The sequence below is a fragment of the Hordeum vulgare genome, unplaced genomic scaffold (assembly GCF_904849725.1).
Source record: "Hordeum vulgare subsp. vulgare unplaced genomic scaffold, MorexV3_pseudomolecules_assembly, whole genome shotgun sequence".
Lineage (NCBI taxonomy): Eukaryota > Viridiplantae > Streptophyta > Magnoliopsida > Poales > Poaceae > Hordeum > Hordeum vulgare.
In genome coordinates, this window is record NW_025422732.1 from 7,501 (window position 1) to 22,551 (window position 15,051).

At 36.8% G+C, this 15,051-nt stretch overlaps 4 protein-coding genes and 3 non-coding genes across 7 annotated transcripts; 3 read left to right on the forward strand and 4 right to left on the reverse strand.

Moving 5' to 3' along the window:
- The first annotated feature begins 239 nt into the window (after positions 1–239).
- LOC123423392 (50S ribosomal protein L2, chloroplastic) lies at positions 240–2,833 on the forward strand. Its single transcript, XM_045107836.1, has 3 exons — positions 240–274; positions 766–1,172; positions 1,836–2,833. Exons 1-3 carry the CDS (start codon positions 240–242, stop codon positions 2,264–2,266), a joined length of 873 nt encoding a protein of 290 aa, XP_044963771.1. The 3' UTR covers positions 2,267–2,833.
- Positions 2,834–2,901: 68 nt separating this feature from the next.
- LOC123423396 (photosystem II protein D1) lies at positions 2,902–4,088 on the reverse strand. Its single transcript, XM_045107840.1, has one exon. It carries the CDS (start codon positions 3,997–3,999, stop codon positions 2,938–2,940), a length of 1,062 nt encoding a protein of 353 aa, XP_044963775.1. The 5' UTR covers positions 4,000–4,088; the 3' UTR covers positions 2,902–2,937.
- Positions 4,089–4,431: 343 nt separating this feature from the next.
- LOC123423394 (maturase K) lies at positions 4,432–6,060 on the reverse strand. Its single transcript, XM_045107838.1, has one exon. The coding sequence runs from the start codon at positions 6,058–6,060 to the stop codon at positions 4,525–4,527; it is 1,536 nt and encodes a 511-aa protein (XP_044963773.1). The 3' UTR covers positions 4,432–4,524.
- A 4,348-nt stretch (positions 6,061–10,408) lies between these two features.
- On the reverse strand, positions 10,409–10,496 carry TRNAS-GCU. Its single transcript has one exon. It is a non-coding gene; the product is annotated as a tRNA-Ser (tRNA).
- Positions 10,497–11,473: 977 nt separating this feature from the next.
- LOC123423395 (photosystem II D2 protein) lies at positions 11,474–12,669 on the forward strand. The gene has a single exon (XM_045107839.1). It carries the CDS (start codon positions 11,478–11,480, stop codon positions 12,537–12,539), a length of 1,062 nt encoding a protein of 353 aa, XP_044963774.1. The 5' UTR covers positions 11,474–11,477; the 3' UTR covers positions 12,540–12,669.
- Positions 12,670–14,053: 1,384 nt separating this feature from the next.
- On the reverse strand, positions 14,054–14,141 carry TRNAS-UGA. Its single transcript has one exon. It is a non-coding gene; the product is annotated as a tRNA-Ser (tRNA).
- An 824-nt stretch (positions 14,142–14,965) lies between these two features.
- Positions 14,966–15,036, forward strand: TRNAG-GCC. The gene has a single exon. It is a non-coding gene; the product is annotated as a tRNA-Gly (tRNA).
- The last annotated feature ends 15 nt before the right edge of the window (positions 15,037–15,051 follow it).

Below are 15,051 nucleotides of genomic sequence, written 5' to 3' on the forward strand. Positions count from 1 at the left end.
AAAGAGAAATGATCACTATGAGTCAGACTCAATAGAATTGGATCCATTCCAAATAGCGAGAATTAGGATTCTTGATCCCTCTCAATCTCTCTTTCAATTCGAGGATCCAGAGAGGTGTTTTCATAGTCATCTCCGAATATTTGCCATCTCGGAATATTTTCGATTTCATTTTTCTATGATATGTCTTTCTATATGAAAATTGGTTATTTACGATGTACGATGATCCCTGTTAAGCATCCATGGCTGAATGGTTAAAGCGCCCAACTCATAATTGGTAAATTTGCGGGTTCAATTCCTGCTGGATGCACACGAACGGGAACATTCCATAAGTCTATTGGAACTGGCTCTCTATCCATGGAATCTCATCCATCATCCATACATAACGAATTGGTATGGTATATTCATACCATAACATAAGAACAATAAGAACTCGAATTCTTATCGATACTGGAACTCAGAGCATAGGAGGGAAAGTCGATTTATGGATGGAATCAAATACGCAGTATTTACAGAAAAAAGTCTTCGTTTATTGGGAAAGAATCAATATACTTTTAATGTCGAATCGGGATTCACTAAGACAGAAATAAAGCATTGGGTCGAACTCTTCTTTGGTGTTAAGGTGGTAGCTGTGAATAGCCATCGACTACCTGGAAAAGGTAGAAGAATAGGACCTATTCTGGGCCATACAATGCATTACAGACGTATGATCATTACCCTTCAACCGGGTTATTCTATTCCACTTCTAGATAGAGAAAAAAACTAAAGGAGAATACTTAATAATACGGCGAAACATTTATACAAAACACCTATCCCGAGCACACGCAAGGGAACCGTAGACAGGCAAGTGAAATCCAATCCACGAAATAATTTGATCCATGGACGGCACCGTTGTGGTAAAGGTCGTAATTCCAGAGGAATCATTACCGCAAGGCATAGAGGGGGAGGTCATAAGCGCCTATACCGTAAAATAGATTTTCGACGGAATCAAAAAGACATATCTGGTAGAATCGTAACCATAGAATACGACCCTAATCGAAATGCATACATTTGTCTCATACACTATGGGGATGGTGAGAAGAGATATATTTTACATCCCAGAGGGGCTATAATTGGAGATACTATTGTTTCTGGTACAAAAGTTCCTATATCAATGGGAAATGCCCTACCTTTGAGTGCGGTTTGAACTATTGATTTACGTAATTGGAAGTAACCAATTAGGTTTACGACGAAACCTAGAAATCGATCACTGATCCAATTTGACTACCTCTACGGGATAGACCTCAACAGAAAACTGTTGAGTAACGGCAGCAAGTGATTGAGTTCAGTAGTTCCTCATAGAAAATTATTGACTCTAGAGATATGGTAATATGGAGAAGACAAAATTGTTTGAAGCACGCACAGAACCGGAAGCGCCCCTTGTTTCAAAGAGAGGAGGACGGGTTATTCACATTTAATTTGATGGTCAGAGGCAAATTGAAAGCTAAGCAGTGGTAATTAAGACCCCCGGGGGAAAATAGGGATGTCTCCTACGTTACCCATAATATGTGGAAGTATCGACGTAATTTCATAGAGTCATTCGATCTGAATGCTACATGAAGAACATAAGCCAGATGACGGAACGCAGAGACCTAGGATGTAGAAGATCATAACATGAGCGATTCGGCAGATTTGGATTCCTTTCCTATATATCCACTCATGTGGTACTTCATCATATGATTCATATAAGATCCATCTGTCTAGAGATCGTCATATACATCTAGAAAGCCGTATGCTTTGGAAGAAGCTTGTACAGTTTGGGAAGGGGTTTTTTGAGAGAAAAGAAGAATCTACTTCAACCGATATGCCCTTAGGCACGGCCATGCATAACATAGAAATCACACGTGGAAGGGGTGGGCAATTAGCTAGAGCAGCAGGTGCTGTAGCGAAACTCATTGCAAAAGAGGGTAAATCGGCCACTTTAAGATTACCATCTGGGGAGGTCCGTTTAGTATCCCAAAATTGCTTAGCAACAGTCGGACAAGTGGGTAATGTTGGGGTGAACCAAAAAAGTTTGGGTAGAGCCGGATCTAAGTGTTGGCTAGGTAAACGCCCCGTAGTAAGAGGGGTAGTTATGAACCCTGTGGACCACCCCCATGGGGGCGGTGAAGGGAAAGCTCCCATTGGTAGAAAAAAACCCACAACCCCTTGGGGTTATCCTGCGCTTGGAAGAAGAACTAGGAAAAGGAAAAAATATAGCGATAGTTTTATTCTTCGTCGCCGTAAGTAAATACGTAACTAGGAATATGGAAAATTGCATTTTTGGAATTTGCAATAATGCGATGGGCGAACGACGGGAATTGAACCCGCGCATGGTGGATTCACAATCCACTGCCTTGATCCACTTGGCTACATCCGCCCCTTATCCAGCTAAAGGATTTTTTTCTTTTTTCCGTTGATCATTATTCTATTTATTCTGACCTCCGTACTTCGATCGAGATATTGGACATAGAATGCCACTCTTTAAAAAGGAAAAAAGGAGTAATCAGCTGTGACACGAAAAAAAACGAATCCTTTTGTAGCTCATCATTTATTGGCAAAGATAGAAAAGGTCAATATGAAGGAGGAGAAAGAAACAATAGTAACGTGGTCCCGGGCATCTAGCATTCTACCCACAATGGTTGGCCATACAATTGCGATTCATAATGGAAAGGAACATATACCTATTTACATAACAAATCCTATGGTAGGTCGCAAATTGGGAGAATTCGTGCCTACTCGGCATTTTACGAGTTATGAAAATGCAAGAAAGGATACTAAATCTCGTCGTTAACTGAATTCTGAATAGAAAGATTAAGAAGAAAAAAAAGATTCAAAATACCCAATATCTTGCTAGAACAAGATATTGGGTATTTTTGTCTTTTCTTTCTTCAAAAATTCTTATATGTTAGCAGAAAAACCTTATCCATTAATAGCTGGAACTTCAACAGCAGCTAAGTCTAGAGGGAAGTTGTGAGCATTACGTTCGTGCATTACTTCCATACCAAGGTTAGCACGGTTGATGATATCAGCCCAAGTATTAATAACGCGACCTTGACTATCAACTACAGATTGGTTGAAATTGAAACCATTTAGGTTGAAAGCCATAGTACTAATACCTAAAGCAGTGAACCAGATTCCTACTACAGGCCAAGCAGCCAAGAAGAAGTGTAAAGAACGAGAGTTGTTGAAACTAGCATATTGGAAGATTAATCGGCCAAAATAACCATGAGCAGCCACAATATTATAAGTCTCTTCCTCTTGACCAAATTTGTAACCCTCATTAGCAGATTCATTTTCAGTAGTTTCCCTGATCAAACTAGAGGTTACCAAGGAACCATGCATAGCACTGAATAGGGAACCGCCGAATACACCAGCTACACCTAACATGTGGAATGGATGCATAAGGATGTTGTGCTCTGCCTGGAATACAATCATAAAGTTGAAAGTACCAGAGATTCCTAAAGGCATACCATCAGAAAAGCTTCCTTGACCAATAGGGTAAATCAAGAAAACAGCAGTAGCAGCTGCAACAGGAGCTGAATATGCAACAGCAATCCAAGGACGCATACCCAGACGGAAACTAAGTTCCCACTCACGACCCATATAACAAGCTACACCAAGTAAGAAGTGTAGAACAATTAGCTCATAAGGACCACCATTGTATAACCACTCATCAACAGATGCAGCTTCCCAAATTGGGTAAAAGTGCAATCCGATCGCCGCAGAAGTAGGAATAATAGCACCAGAGATAATATTGTTTCCATAAAGTAAAGAACCAGAAACAGGCTCGCGAATACCATCAATATCTACTGGAGGGGCAGCGATGAAGGCGATAATAAATACAGAAGTTGCGGTCAATAAGGTAGGGATCATCAAAACACCGAACCATCCGATGTAAAGACGATTTTCAGTGCTAGTTATCCAGTTGCAGAAGCGACCCCACAGGCTTGTACTTTCGCGTCTCTCTAAAATTGCAGTCATGGTAAGATCTTGGTTTATTCAAATTGCAAGGACTCCCAAGCACACGTATTAACTAGAATATAGATAATAGAAGGCTTGTTATTTAACAGTATAACATAGACTATATACCAATGTCAACCAAGTCAGCCCAAAGATTGGCTATCCATATAAATAAATTAACCAAACCAATAATTTTGTATTTGTAAATGAAGTGAGTAAAAGTTAAAAACTTTGATGGGTCTTTTCTATATGGGTTGCCCGGGACTCGAACCCGGAACTAGTCGGATGGAGTAGATAATTCTTCCTTGTTACAATAGAGAAAAATCCCTCCCCAAATCGTGCTTGCATTTTTCATTGCACACGACTTTCCCTATGTAGAAATAGCCAATATTCTATTCCAAAGAGGAAGTTCTACTAATTTTTTAATTAGTAAGTTGATTCACCTACTCTTTATTATAATAAAAGGAACATTTCAGAATGAAAAATATGAAAGTTTTTTCTTGATCATTTATCAACCCTTTCCTGTTTATTAGTTTTGTCTAATGATTAATTAAGAGGGTTGACCAGGTCATTGATACCTATAATATCCAAATACCAAATACGCTCAGTGTGTGATCCACTGAAAGAAAAAAGAGTTGTTTTGGTGAACATCAAAGAAAAAACTTGCTCTTCTTCCGTAAAAAATTCTTCTAAAAATGCCGAACCCAATCGTTGCATAAAAGTTCGTACCGTGCTTTTATGTTTACGAGCTAAAGTTCTAGCGCATGAAAGTCGAAGTATATACTTTAGTCGATACAAAGTCCGTTTTTTCGAAGATCCACTATGATAATGAAAAAGATTTCTACATATCCGACCAAATCGATCAAGAATATCCCAATCTGATAAATCCGTCCAAATGGGTTTACTAATAGGATGCCCCGATCCAGTACAAAATTGAGCTTTTGATAAGTATCCTATGAGGAGAGTAGCGGGGACTATGGTATCGAATTTTTTCATTCGAGTATCTATGAGAAATGAATTCTCCAGCATTTGATTCCTTACCAACAAAGGACTTTTTGGTACACTTGAAAGGTATCCCATAAAATCGAAGCAAGAGTTTGCTAATTGGTTTATATGGATTCTTCGCGGCTGAGTCCAAAAAAAGAAATAATATTGCCAGAAATTGATAAGGTAGCATTTCCATTTCTTTTTCAAAAAAAAACTGCCTTTTGATGCAAGAATTGCCTTTCCTTGATATCGAACATAATGTATAAGAGGATCCATAAAGAACCATAAGGTTTTCCGAGAAAAACCAGGGTACATTATCCCAAAATGTTCCATCTTCCTAGAAAAGTGGATTCGTTCCAGAAAAGTTCCAGAATATGCTAATGGTAAGCAAGAAGATTGTTTACGAAGAAACAACAAGAAAAATTCATATTCTGATACATAAGAGTTATATAGGAATTTAACTAGTCTTTTATTTTCTTTTTGAAAAAAAAGAATGGATTTCATTGAAGTAATAAAACTATTCCAATTCGAATAGTAGTTGAGAAAGAATCGCAATAAATGCAAAGATGGAACATCTTGGATACGGTATTGAAGGAGTTGAACCAAGATTTCCAAATGGATAGGATAGGGTATTTCTATATGTGATAGATAATCCAAATGCAAAAATTTGTCTTCTAAAAAGGGAAATATTGAATGAATAGAGCGTAAATTCTGAAACTTTGGTATTTCTTTTTCTTTCGGACAAGATAATTCCCGTAGCGAGAATGGGATTTCCACAACAATCGCAAACCCCTCAGATAGAATCTGAGAATAAAACTCAGAATAAAAAAAAATTTTGTAATCCAATAATCGATCTTGATTAGGATGATTAACCGAGTTATCCAAAAAATTCTGCTGATACATTCGAATAATTAAACGTTTCACAAGTAGTGAACTAAATTTCTTGTTATTCCAACTAACTATTTCCACAGGTTCAGAACCGTTTAATCCATAATCATGAGCAAATGCATAAATATACTCCTGAAAGAGAAGTGGGTAGACAAAGTATTGTTGACGAGATTTCTGTTTTTCTGAATACCCTTCGAATTTTTCCATTTGTATTTCTACTTGAATCAGAGAGAAGAAGCATTTCTCGGTTTATCGAATGATGATACATAGTGCAATATGGTCAGAACAGGGTGTTGCATTTTTAATACAAACCCTGGAAAGAAAGGGAGTCTAATCCACGGATCTTTTTCCGCTCCTTTTCTACCGAATTAGTTTATGTTTGTTCTAAATTACAAAAAAGAACAGAACAAGTTTTTTATTTTTGCAGGCCAATCGCTCTTTTGACTTTGGAATACAGCCTCTTTATCAATATACTGCTTCTTTTACACATTCAATCCATAACATCCCTTATTCAATCCATAATCAAGAATAATTAGGATTTCTAAAAAAAAAGAAAAAATAAAGGGTCCACTCATAGGAAAACCCAACCTTTCCCCACATCCGGCACTAATCTATTTTTAACGTCTAATTAGAGCGGGGAATCCTTCCAATTAGGAAGTTAAGCTCGTTGCTTTTTATTTTACCAGAATTGGAGCCAGGCTCTATCCATTTATTCACTAGACCCAGAAAATCGTAATTTTGGATTCCATTCAAAAAAGATTGATTTTATTACGACATGCTATTTTTTCCATTCATTACCTTTGAGGATCAGTCGTGGTCTTCTAGACTCTACCAAGAGTCTGGACGAATTTGTTGTTTCATCCAAATGTGTAAAAGATCATAGTCGCACTTAAAAGCCGAGTACTCTACCATTGAGTTAGCAACCCAGATAAAAAAAGGATCTTAGATACGATCGAAATCCAAAAATCAATGGAATTACACCGCGCGCTTCTGTCAAAACATTGAACTAGCAAGACATCAAAAGAAAGATTTTATCGACCATGAAAAACACTCAAATGGCAAAACGAACAGGTCCGGTTAAATTCCACTAAAGTGAAAAAAAAGAGCGACCCTAATCACGATGGCCAAATTCTCCTTTTTTTAGCGATTTTTATTAAAAAAAATATATATTATATTGTATGAGAATACATGCAAGAGGAACACCCTTATCATTTGAGCGAAGTGTAAGCAGAAAAATTAAATATGGAGTGAGGATAAAGAGACCCATCTATCTACAAATTCTATTTGTTCAATAGACCTTTGTCAATGGAAATACAATGGTAAGAAAACAAATTAGATAGAAAAAGTAAATAAAATAGGGGCTTATGTTGGATTGGCACGATATAAATCCAAATAGGATTAAGAAAGAGGTAAATTGTGTCTAAATAATTAGACAACGAGGAATACTAATAATCTTCTCCTATCCTACTTTTTTATTCATTTAGTTCTTCAATTAACTCAAAGTTCTTTCTTTTTCTTTAAAGAATTCCGCCTTCCTTAAAATATCATAAACAGTTCTTGTCGGTTGAGCACCCTTTTCAAGGAAATAGAGAATAGCTGGAACATTTAAACAAGTTTGATTCTTTATCGGATCATAAAAACCTACTTTTCGAAGATCTCTTCCTTCTCTTCGAGATCGAACATCAATTGCAACGATTCGATAGACAGCTTATTGGGATAGATGTAGATAAACAACGCCCCCCCTAGAAACGTATAGGAGGTTTTCTCCTCATACGGCTCGAGAAAATGATTCGAATTTCTGTCGATAATAATAGAAATTAGACTATGACGTCCATTAATTTCCTTACAGAAAAAACAAATTTCATTTATACTCATGACTCAAGTTGGCTAATTCTGCCTGAGAAACTTCGAAGGCAAAATCCTTCAAAAATTTTTGAGTCGTCTTTAAACTCTTTTCTTTGTCTCATTTCGAACGAATTGACTTTTATTCCTTATTCTGATCCAACTCTGTTGTTGAGACAATTGAAAATTGTGTTTACTTGTTCTGGAATCCTTTATCTTTGATTTGTGAAATCCTTGGGTTTAGACATTACTTCGGGAATTCCTATTTTTTTCTTTCAAAAGAGTAGCAACATACCCTTTTTTCTTATTTCCTTCGATAAAGCATTTATCTCTTCTATAGAAATCTAATAAGGGGGATTGATTCTGATATACTTTTATTGGACTTTCTTCGTATTTTAACCTTTCGATTTATTTCTATATTAAGGATAGACTGACAAAGTTGGCCTAATTTATTAGTTTTCACTAACCCTAGATTCTTTCCCTTGATAAAAAATAAACTCTGTCCTCTCGAGCTCCATCGTGTACTATGTTACTTAAACCCTGCGCAAATTTGGTTCGGAACGAATAGAACAGGCTATGTCGAGCCAAGAGCATTTTCATTACTATGGAAAATGATGGATAGCAAAATCCACAATCGATCATGTCCTTCAAGTCGCACGTTGCTTTCTACCACATCGTTTTAAACGAAGTTTTACCATAACAAACATTCCTCTTTTCATTGCAAAGTGGTATAGAAAATTGATCCAATATGGATGGAATCATGAATAGTCATTGGTTTTGTTTTTTGTATACTAATTAAAATTAAAACTTGCTATCTATGGAGCAATATGGATAAAAGAAAGTAAGTATTTATCCGGGAAGCCTCCGCCAAGATCCAATTTATTTAAACCCATATTCGAATTCTATCATATGAATGAAACATAGAAAAAGACGACTAAACAAGTTTGCTTAAAACTTATTTATTATTAAATTTCCACCCTCAACGGATGGCTCGAGATGATCAATCTTGAAGTGAGAAGAGAAGGATTGACTCTTCCTCAATAAATAAACTATCAACCTCCAAAAAAGTTTAATTCATTTAATTACTAGAATTAGAATTCTATTAGTAATATATTTTTTCCGTACCAAAAACAATTAACTATAATAACTAAATAAACTATTCCAATGAATAGATTGAAAGTTTTTGGTAGTTAATTGTTTTTGGTACTTCTTCGACTCGAAGACCAAAAGGAAGAAAAAAATATGATTAAGTGATTATTAAGTGATTATTAAGTGATCATAGTAGAGGCATATCCTGAATGTGCCTGCTAGATCCCATTTTTTTCATGAAAATAAAGGTAGTCAATTTGACTGGACTTAAGACTTTATTATGTTTTCTGAGAAAACATAAGATATCATTATTCTCTTTAATAAACTTTTGTCTCATACGGAGTACTATATGATTTCACCGTTTGTTTCATCAGAAACAATCTGGGACGGAAGGATTCGAACCTCCGAGTAACGGGACCAAAACCCGCTGCCTTACCACTTGGCCACGCCCCATTTCGGGTTTTATGCGACACTAATAAACACTATTATGTTTATTTGTTATTCGTCAATACCATTTCAATTACATAAATAAAGAAGAGATATTCTCTTGCTAGTATTCTACACATGCAGATAATATAGAATCAAAAAAATGCATTGATCATTACATGGAATTCTATTAAGATATTATATGAAAGTCGAATTTATTCCACTCTCATTTGAGAGTGCGAATACAAGGAGGTATTTTGTGTTTGGGAAAGTCCGAAGAAAAAAAGATTTTGAATCTGCCTTTTCCTTCTTTCCCTTAAAAAAATAACTCAATCAAAATCCAATTATTTACTCTACAAGAATGAAATGCTTGTTATGCCTAATATACTTAGTTTAACCTGTATCTGTTTTAATTCTGTTCTTTATCCTACTAGTTTTTTCTTTGCCAAATTGCCCGAAGCTTATGCTATTTTCAATCCAATCGTGGATATTATGCCTGTTATACCTCTATTCTTTTTTCTATTAGCCTTTGTTTGGCAAGCTGCTGTAAGTTTTCGATGAAATCTTTAGTACTCTGTATGCCAAATTGAATGATGTGTTCATTCCAAAAAAAAAAATTAAAATGGGTAAAAGCCGAGAAGTTTTATATTTTTATATTATGAACCCTCAATTCTAAAATTGAAATTATTCTACATTGAATGGGTAGCTACAGCAATAAATTTGGATCAGCCTTTCTACTCCCCTGCACCTAGGTTGAGCAGGTACCTTTAGGTACCTACACAATACCTATTCAATACCACCTAACCCTATTTTTGCTATTGATAAGAGTTCTTATTATAAATGAATTCTTGCAATTTTTTTCCAGAATTCATTTTTGCATTTTTAGGTATCAAAAAAAACCATCCTAGTGGATCCGTGTGGTAAGGAAAAACTGGTAATCTATTCCTTAAAAAAAAATCTTGGAGATTATGTAATGCTTACTCTCAAACTTTTTGTTTATACAGTAGTGATATTCTTTGTTTCACTCTTTATCTTTGGATTCTTATCTAATGATCCAGGACGGAATCCTGGACGCGAGGAGTAAAAATTCAATTTTTTTTTTTTCTTACAAATTGGATTTGTTTCGTACATTTATCTATGAGAAAATCCGGGGGTCAGAATTCTTTCCAGTTTGAAAGTCCCAAATGATCCAAGGGAGCGGAAAGAGAGGGATTCGAACCCTCGGTACAAAAAAATTGTACAACGGATTAGCAATCCGCCGCTTTAGTCCACTCAGCCATCTCTCCACGTTCCAAAGCGAAAGGTTTCCGTGATATGATATAGGCAAGAAATAAGAAATAACGGTTGCAAAAAACCCCTTTTTTTCTTTCAAAAGTCTATAAAAATTATATTGCCAATTCCATTTTAGTTATATTCTTTTTTCTTAATGTTAATAAAAAAAAGAAGAAAATTCTTGTTTTTTCTTTGTAAAAATCGATATTGACCGAGAGACAATCAAATAGATTTTCTCTTTAGCGGGCATTTCCATATAGGACTTGTTATAATTATAATAAAACAAGCTATATATAAAAAAACGCTTTTTTTTTTTTTGTCGATTATTTATCAAGAAAGCAAAAAGGGTTCTTATCAAATCCACCATAAAATTGGAAAGAAGCATAAAGTAAGTAGACCTGACTCCTTGAATGATGCCTCTATCCGCTATTCTGATATATAAATTCGATGTAGATGAAATTGTATAAGCGAATTTTTCGTATTTCCTTAGACTTAGACCGCGCAAGACAAGAATTTTTCGCTATTTACGATTTCATATTCTTGTTACTAGATGTTCTATAGGAATAAGAAGAAATCGCAACTCCTTTGCGCTACACATAAAAATTGATTTCGAAGGTCCTTTTTTTTTTCAGAATCCTCCATTTTAGTTCTTCCCCCCATGCAATAGAGAGGGAATGGGAAAAAAGGGGTTACTTTTATTTTCATTTTTCCCTTAAAAGATAGACTTTGAAATAGGAGTCTTGGAATAATGCTGAATTCAAAGGTTTATTTCTATAAGTATAAGATAAGAAAAACAAATCGAATCAAATTCATGGATTTACAACGACCTCGGTTGTGACTCCATAGATAAAAATGGAAAATTTCTCTCTTCGAGACCATTGAAAAAGGGCATTGAACGAGAAAGAAATCGTCCACAGATATAAAACTATCATATGCCTTGGAAAGTGATATGAGGTGCTCGGAAATGGTTGAAGTAATTGAATAGGAGGATCACTATGACTATAGCCCTTGGTAGAGTTCCTAAAGAAGAAAATGATCTATTTGATACTATGGATGACTGGTTACGAAGGGACCGTTTCGTTTTTGTAGGATGGTCTGGCCTATTGCTCTTTCCTTGTGCTTATTTCGCTTTAGGGGGTTGGTTTACAGGGACAACTTTTGTAACTTCTTGGTATACCCATGGATTGGCAAGTTCCTATTTGGAAGGTTGTAATTTCTTAACCGCAGCAGTTTCTACCCCTGCCAATAGTTTAGCACACTCTTTGTTGCTACTATGGGGGCCAGAAGCACAAGGAGATTTTACTCGTTGGTGTCAATTAGGCGGTCTATGGACTTTTGTAGCTCTCCACGGGGCTTTTGCACTAATAGGTTTCATGTTACGCCAATTTGAACTTGCTCGGTCTGTTCAATTGCGGCCTTATAATGCAATCTCATTCTCTGGTCCAATTGCTGTTTTTGTTTCGGTATTCCTTATTTATCCACTGGGGCAATCTGGTTGGTTCTTTGCGCCGAGTTTTGGCGTAGCAGCGATATTTCGATTCATCCTTTTCTTCCAAGGATTTCATAATTGGACGTTGAACCCATTTCATATGATGGGAGTTGCCGGAGTATTAGGCGCGGCTCTGCTATGCGCTATTCATGGAGCAACCGTAGAAAACACTCTATTTGAGGACGGTGATGGTGCAAATACCTTCCGTGCTTTTAACCCAACTCAAGCTGAAGAAACTTATTCAATGGTCACTGCTAACCGCTTTTGGTCCCAAATCTTTGGTGTTGCTTTTTCCAATAAACGTTGGTTACATTTCTTTATGCTATTTGTACCCGTCACCGGTTTATGGATGAGTGCTATTGGCGTAGTTGGCTTGGCTCTGAACTTACGTGCCTATGACTTTGTTTCCCAGGAAATCCGTGCAGCGGAAGATCCTGAATTCGAGACTTTCTACACCAAAAATATTCTTTTAAACGAGGGTATTCGTGCGTGGATGGCAGCTCAGGATCAGCCTCATGAAAATCTTATATTCCCTGAGGAGGTTCTACCACGTGGAAACGCTCTTTAATGGAACTTTCGTTTTAGCTGGTCGTGACCAAGAAACCACCGGCTTTGCTTGGTGGGCTGGGAATGCCAGACTTATCAATTTGTCCGGTAAACTACTTGGAGCTCACGTAGCCCATGCCGGATTAATCGTATTCTGGGCCGGAGCAATGAACCTATTTGAAGTGGCCCATTTCGTACCAGAAAAGCCCATGTATGAACAAGGGTTGATTTTACTTCCACACTTAGCTACTCTAGGTTGGGGAGTAGGGCCAGGGGGGGAAGTTCTAGATACTTTTCCATACTTTGTATCTGGCGTACTTCACCTAATTTCCTCCGCAGTCTTAGGCTTCGGTGGCATTTATCACGCGCTTCTGGGACCCGAGACTCTTGAAGAATCTTTTCCATTCTTTGGTTATGTCTGGAAAGATAGAAATAAAATGACTACAATTTTGGGTATTCACTTAATTTTGTTAGGTCTAGGTGCTTTTCTTCTAGTACTCAAGGCTCTTTATTTTGGCGGTGTATATGATACCTGGGCCCCTGGGGGGGGAGATGTAAGAAAAATTACCAATTTGACCCTTAGTCCCAGTGTTATATTTGGTTATTTACTAAAATCTCCTTTTGGGGGAGAAGGGTGGATTGTTAGTGTAGATGATTTAGAAGATATAATTGGTGGACATGTATGGTTGGGTTTTATTTGTGTATTTGGGGGAATTTGGCATATTTTAACCAAACCCTTCGCATGGGCTCGCCGTGCATTTGTATGGTCTGGAGAAGCTTACTTGTCTTATAGTTTAGCTGCTTTATCTGTCTTTGGTTTTATCGCTTGTTGTTTTGTATGGTTCAATAATACAGCTTATCCGAGTGAGTTTTATGGACCCACCGGGCCAGAAGCTTCTCAAGCTCAAGCATTTACTTTTCTAGTTAGAGACCAGCGTCTTGGAGCTAATGTGGGATCCGCTCAAGGACCCACAGGTTTAGGGAAATATCTAATGCGTTCCCCAACTGGGGAGGTTATCTTTGGAGGGGAAACTATGCGTTTTTGGGACCTTCGTGCTCCATGGTTAGAACCTCTAAGGGGCCCCAACGGTTTGGACTTGAGTAGGTTGAAAAAAGACATACAACCTTGGCAAGAACGGCGCTCAGCAGAATATATGACCCACGCTCCTTTAGGCTCTTTAAATTCCGTGGGTGGCGTAGCGACCGAGATCAATGCAGTTAATTATGTCTCTCCTAGAAGTTGGTTATCAACTTCTCATTTTGTTCTAGGATTCTTCTTTTTTGTGGGCCATTTATGGCATGCAGGAAGAGCCCGAGCTGCTGCAGCAGGTTTTGAAAAGGGAATCGATCGTGATTTGGAACCTGTTCTTTACATGAACCCTCTTAACTAAGATTTTCTTATTTATACCTGTTCTACTTTTTTTCTGTTCTGGCTCGGTTATTCTATCTAGCCGAGCCATTCATTCCTTTTTATGAAAGAAAGATAAGGGACAGAATAAAAAAAAATGAAAGAAACAAACGTATTCAATAAGCAAAAGGAGAGAGAGGGATTCGAACCCTCGATAGTTCCTAGAACTATACCGGTTTTCAAGACCGGAGCTATCAACCACTCAGCCATCTCTCCACCGCCTAATCCTTATTTTACTCCTACAAATAGAACATAGCCATATAAAAAATAAAAATATTTATTAACCTCTAGAAAGATATCAGATACAAGTTCCTTTTCGATATATCTCTGTATACTGTATACACGGATACAGGATCCGCTATACCCGCTTGTGAAATAAAGACTAAATAACCTCCTCTCACCCCCATATCCAAATAAAAAAGAGGTTAAGTAATAAATTTTAATTAAAGAGAAGAATCAATGGATTCATGATTAAACCCCTCCTACTTCTTGTATTTTTTTACAATTTTGGTTAAGTGAGGGATCAAATATGTAGTCAACTTTATTTGATGGTAGCTTGGAGGATTAGAAATATGACTATTGCTTTCCAATTAGCTGTTTTTGCATTAATTGCGACTTCCTCAGTCTTAGTAATTAGTGTACCCCTTGTATTTGCTTCTCCTGATGGTTGGTCAAATAATAAAAATGTTGTATTTTCCGGTACATCATTATGGATTGGACTAGTCTTTCTCGTAGCTATTCTGAATTCTCTCATTTCTTAAATTAAATTTGGTTAATATTTAGTAACCCCATAAAAAAGAAATAATAAAGGCCATTTAAAAAATTCGAATAGTGAGACGTATTAAAACGCAATTTGCGTTCCGAATTGCTAGCTCTTCTCTTTCAGTATTATGAAATTCCCATTAGAATATTCATTGACAGATAATAAAAAAAGGAAAACTCTAATATCTAATATAATAGAATAGAAAATGAAATGAAACGGTCGACCCAGACATAGACGGTCGACCCAAGCGGATATACGCTATAAAATATATACCGTAGCGAGCGTAGTTCAATGGTAAAACATCTCCTTGCCAAGGAGAAGATACGGGTTCGATTCCCGCCGCTCGCCCGCTTAATTTATCAA

What these genes read in the sequence shown, in the direction of transcription:
- LOC123423392 (XM_045107836.1), top strand. Translation starts at nt 240, where the DNA reads ATGGCTGAATGGTTAAAGCGCCCAACTCATAATTG. An exon ending in AAGCGCCCAACTCATAATTG is followed by an intron (nt 275 to 765) that starts GTAAATTTGCGG and finishes AAAAAACTAAAG; the next exon opens with GAGAATACTTAATAATACGG. An exon ending in GGGAAATGCCCTACCTTTGA is followed by an intron (nt 1,173 to 1,835) that starts GTGCGGTTTGAA and finishes AATCTACTTCAA; the next exon opens with CCGATATGCCCTTAGGCACG.
- LOC123423396 (XM_045107840.1), bottom strand. Translation starts at nt 3,999, where the DNA reads ATGACTGCAATTTTAGAGAGACGCGAAAGTACAAGCCTGTGGGGTCGC.
- LOC123423394 (XM_045107838.1), bottom strand. Translation starts at nt 6,060, where the DNA reads ATGGAAAAATTCGAAGGGTATTCAGAAAAACAGAAATCTCGTCAACAA.
- LOC123423395 (XM_045107839.1), top strand. Translation starts at nt 11,478, where the DNA reads ATGACTATAGCCCTTGGTAGAGTTCCTAAAGAAGAAAATGATCTATTT.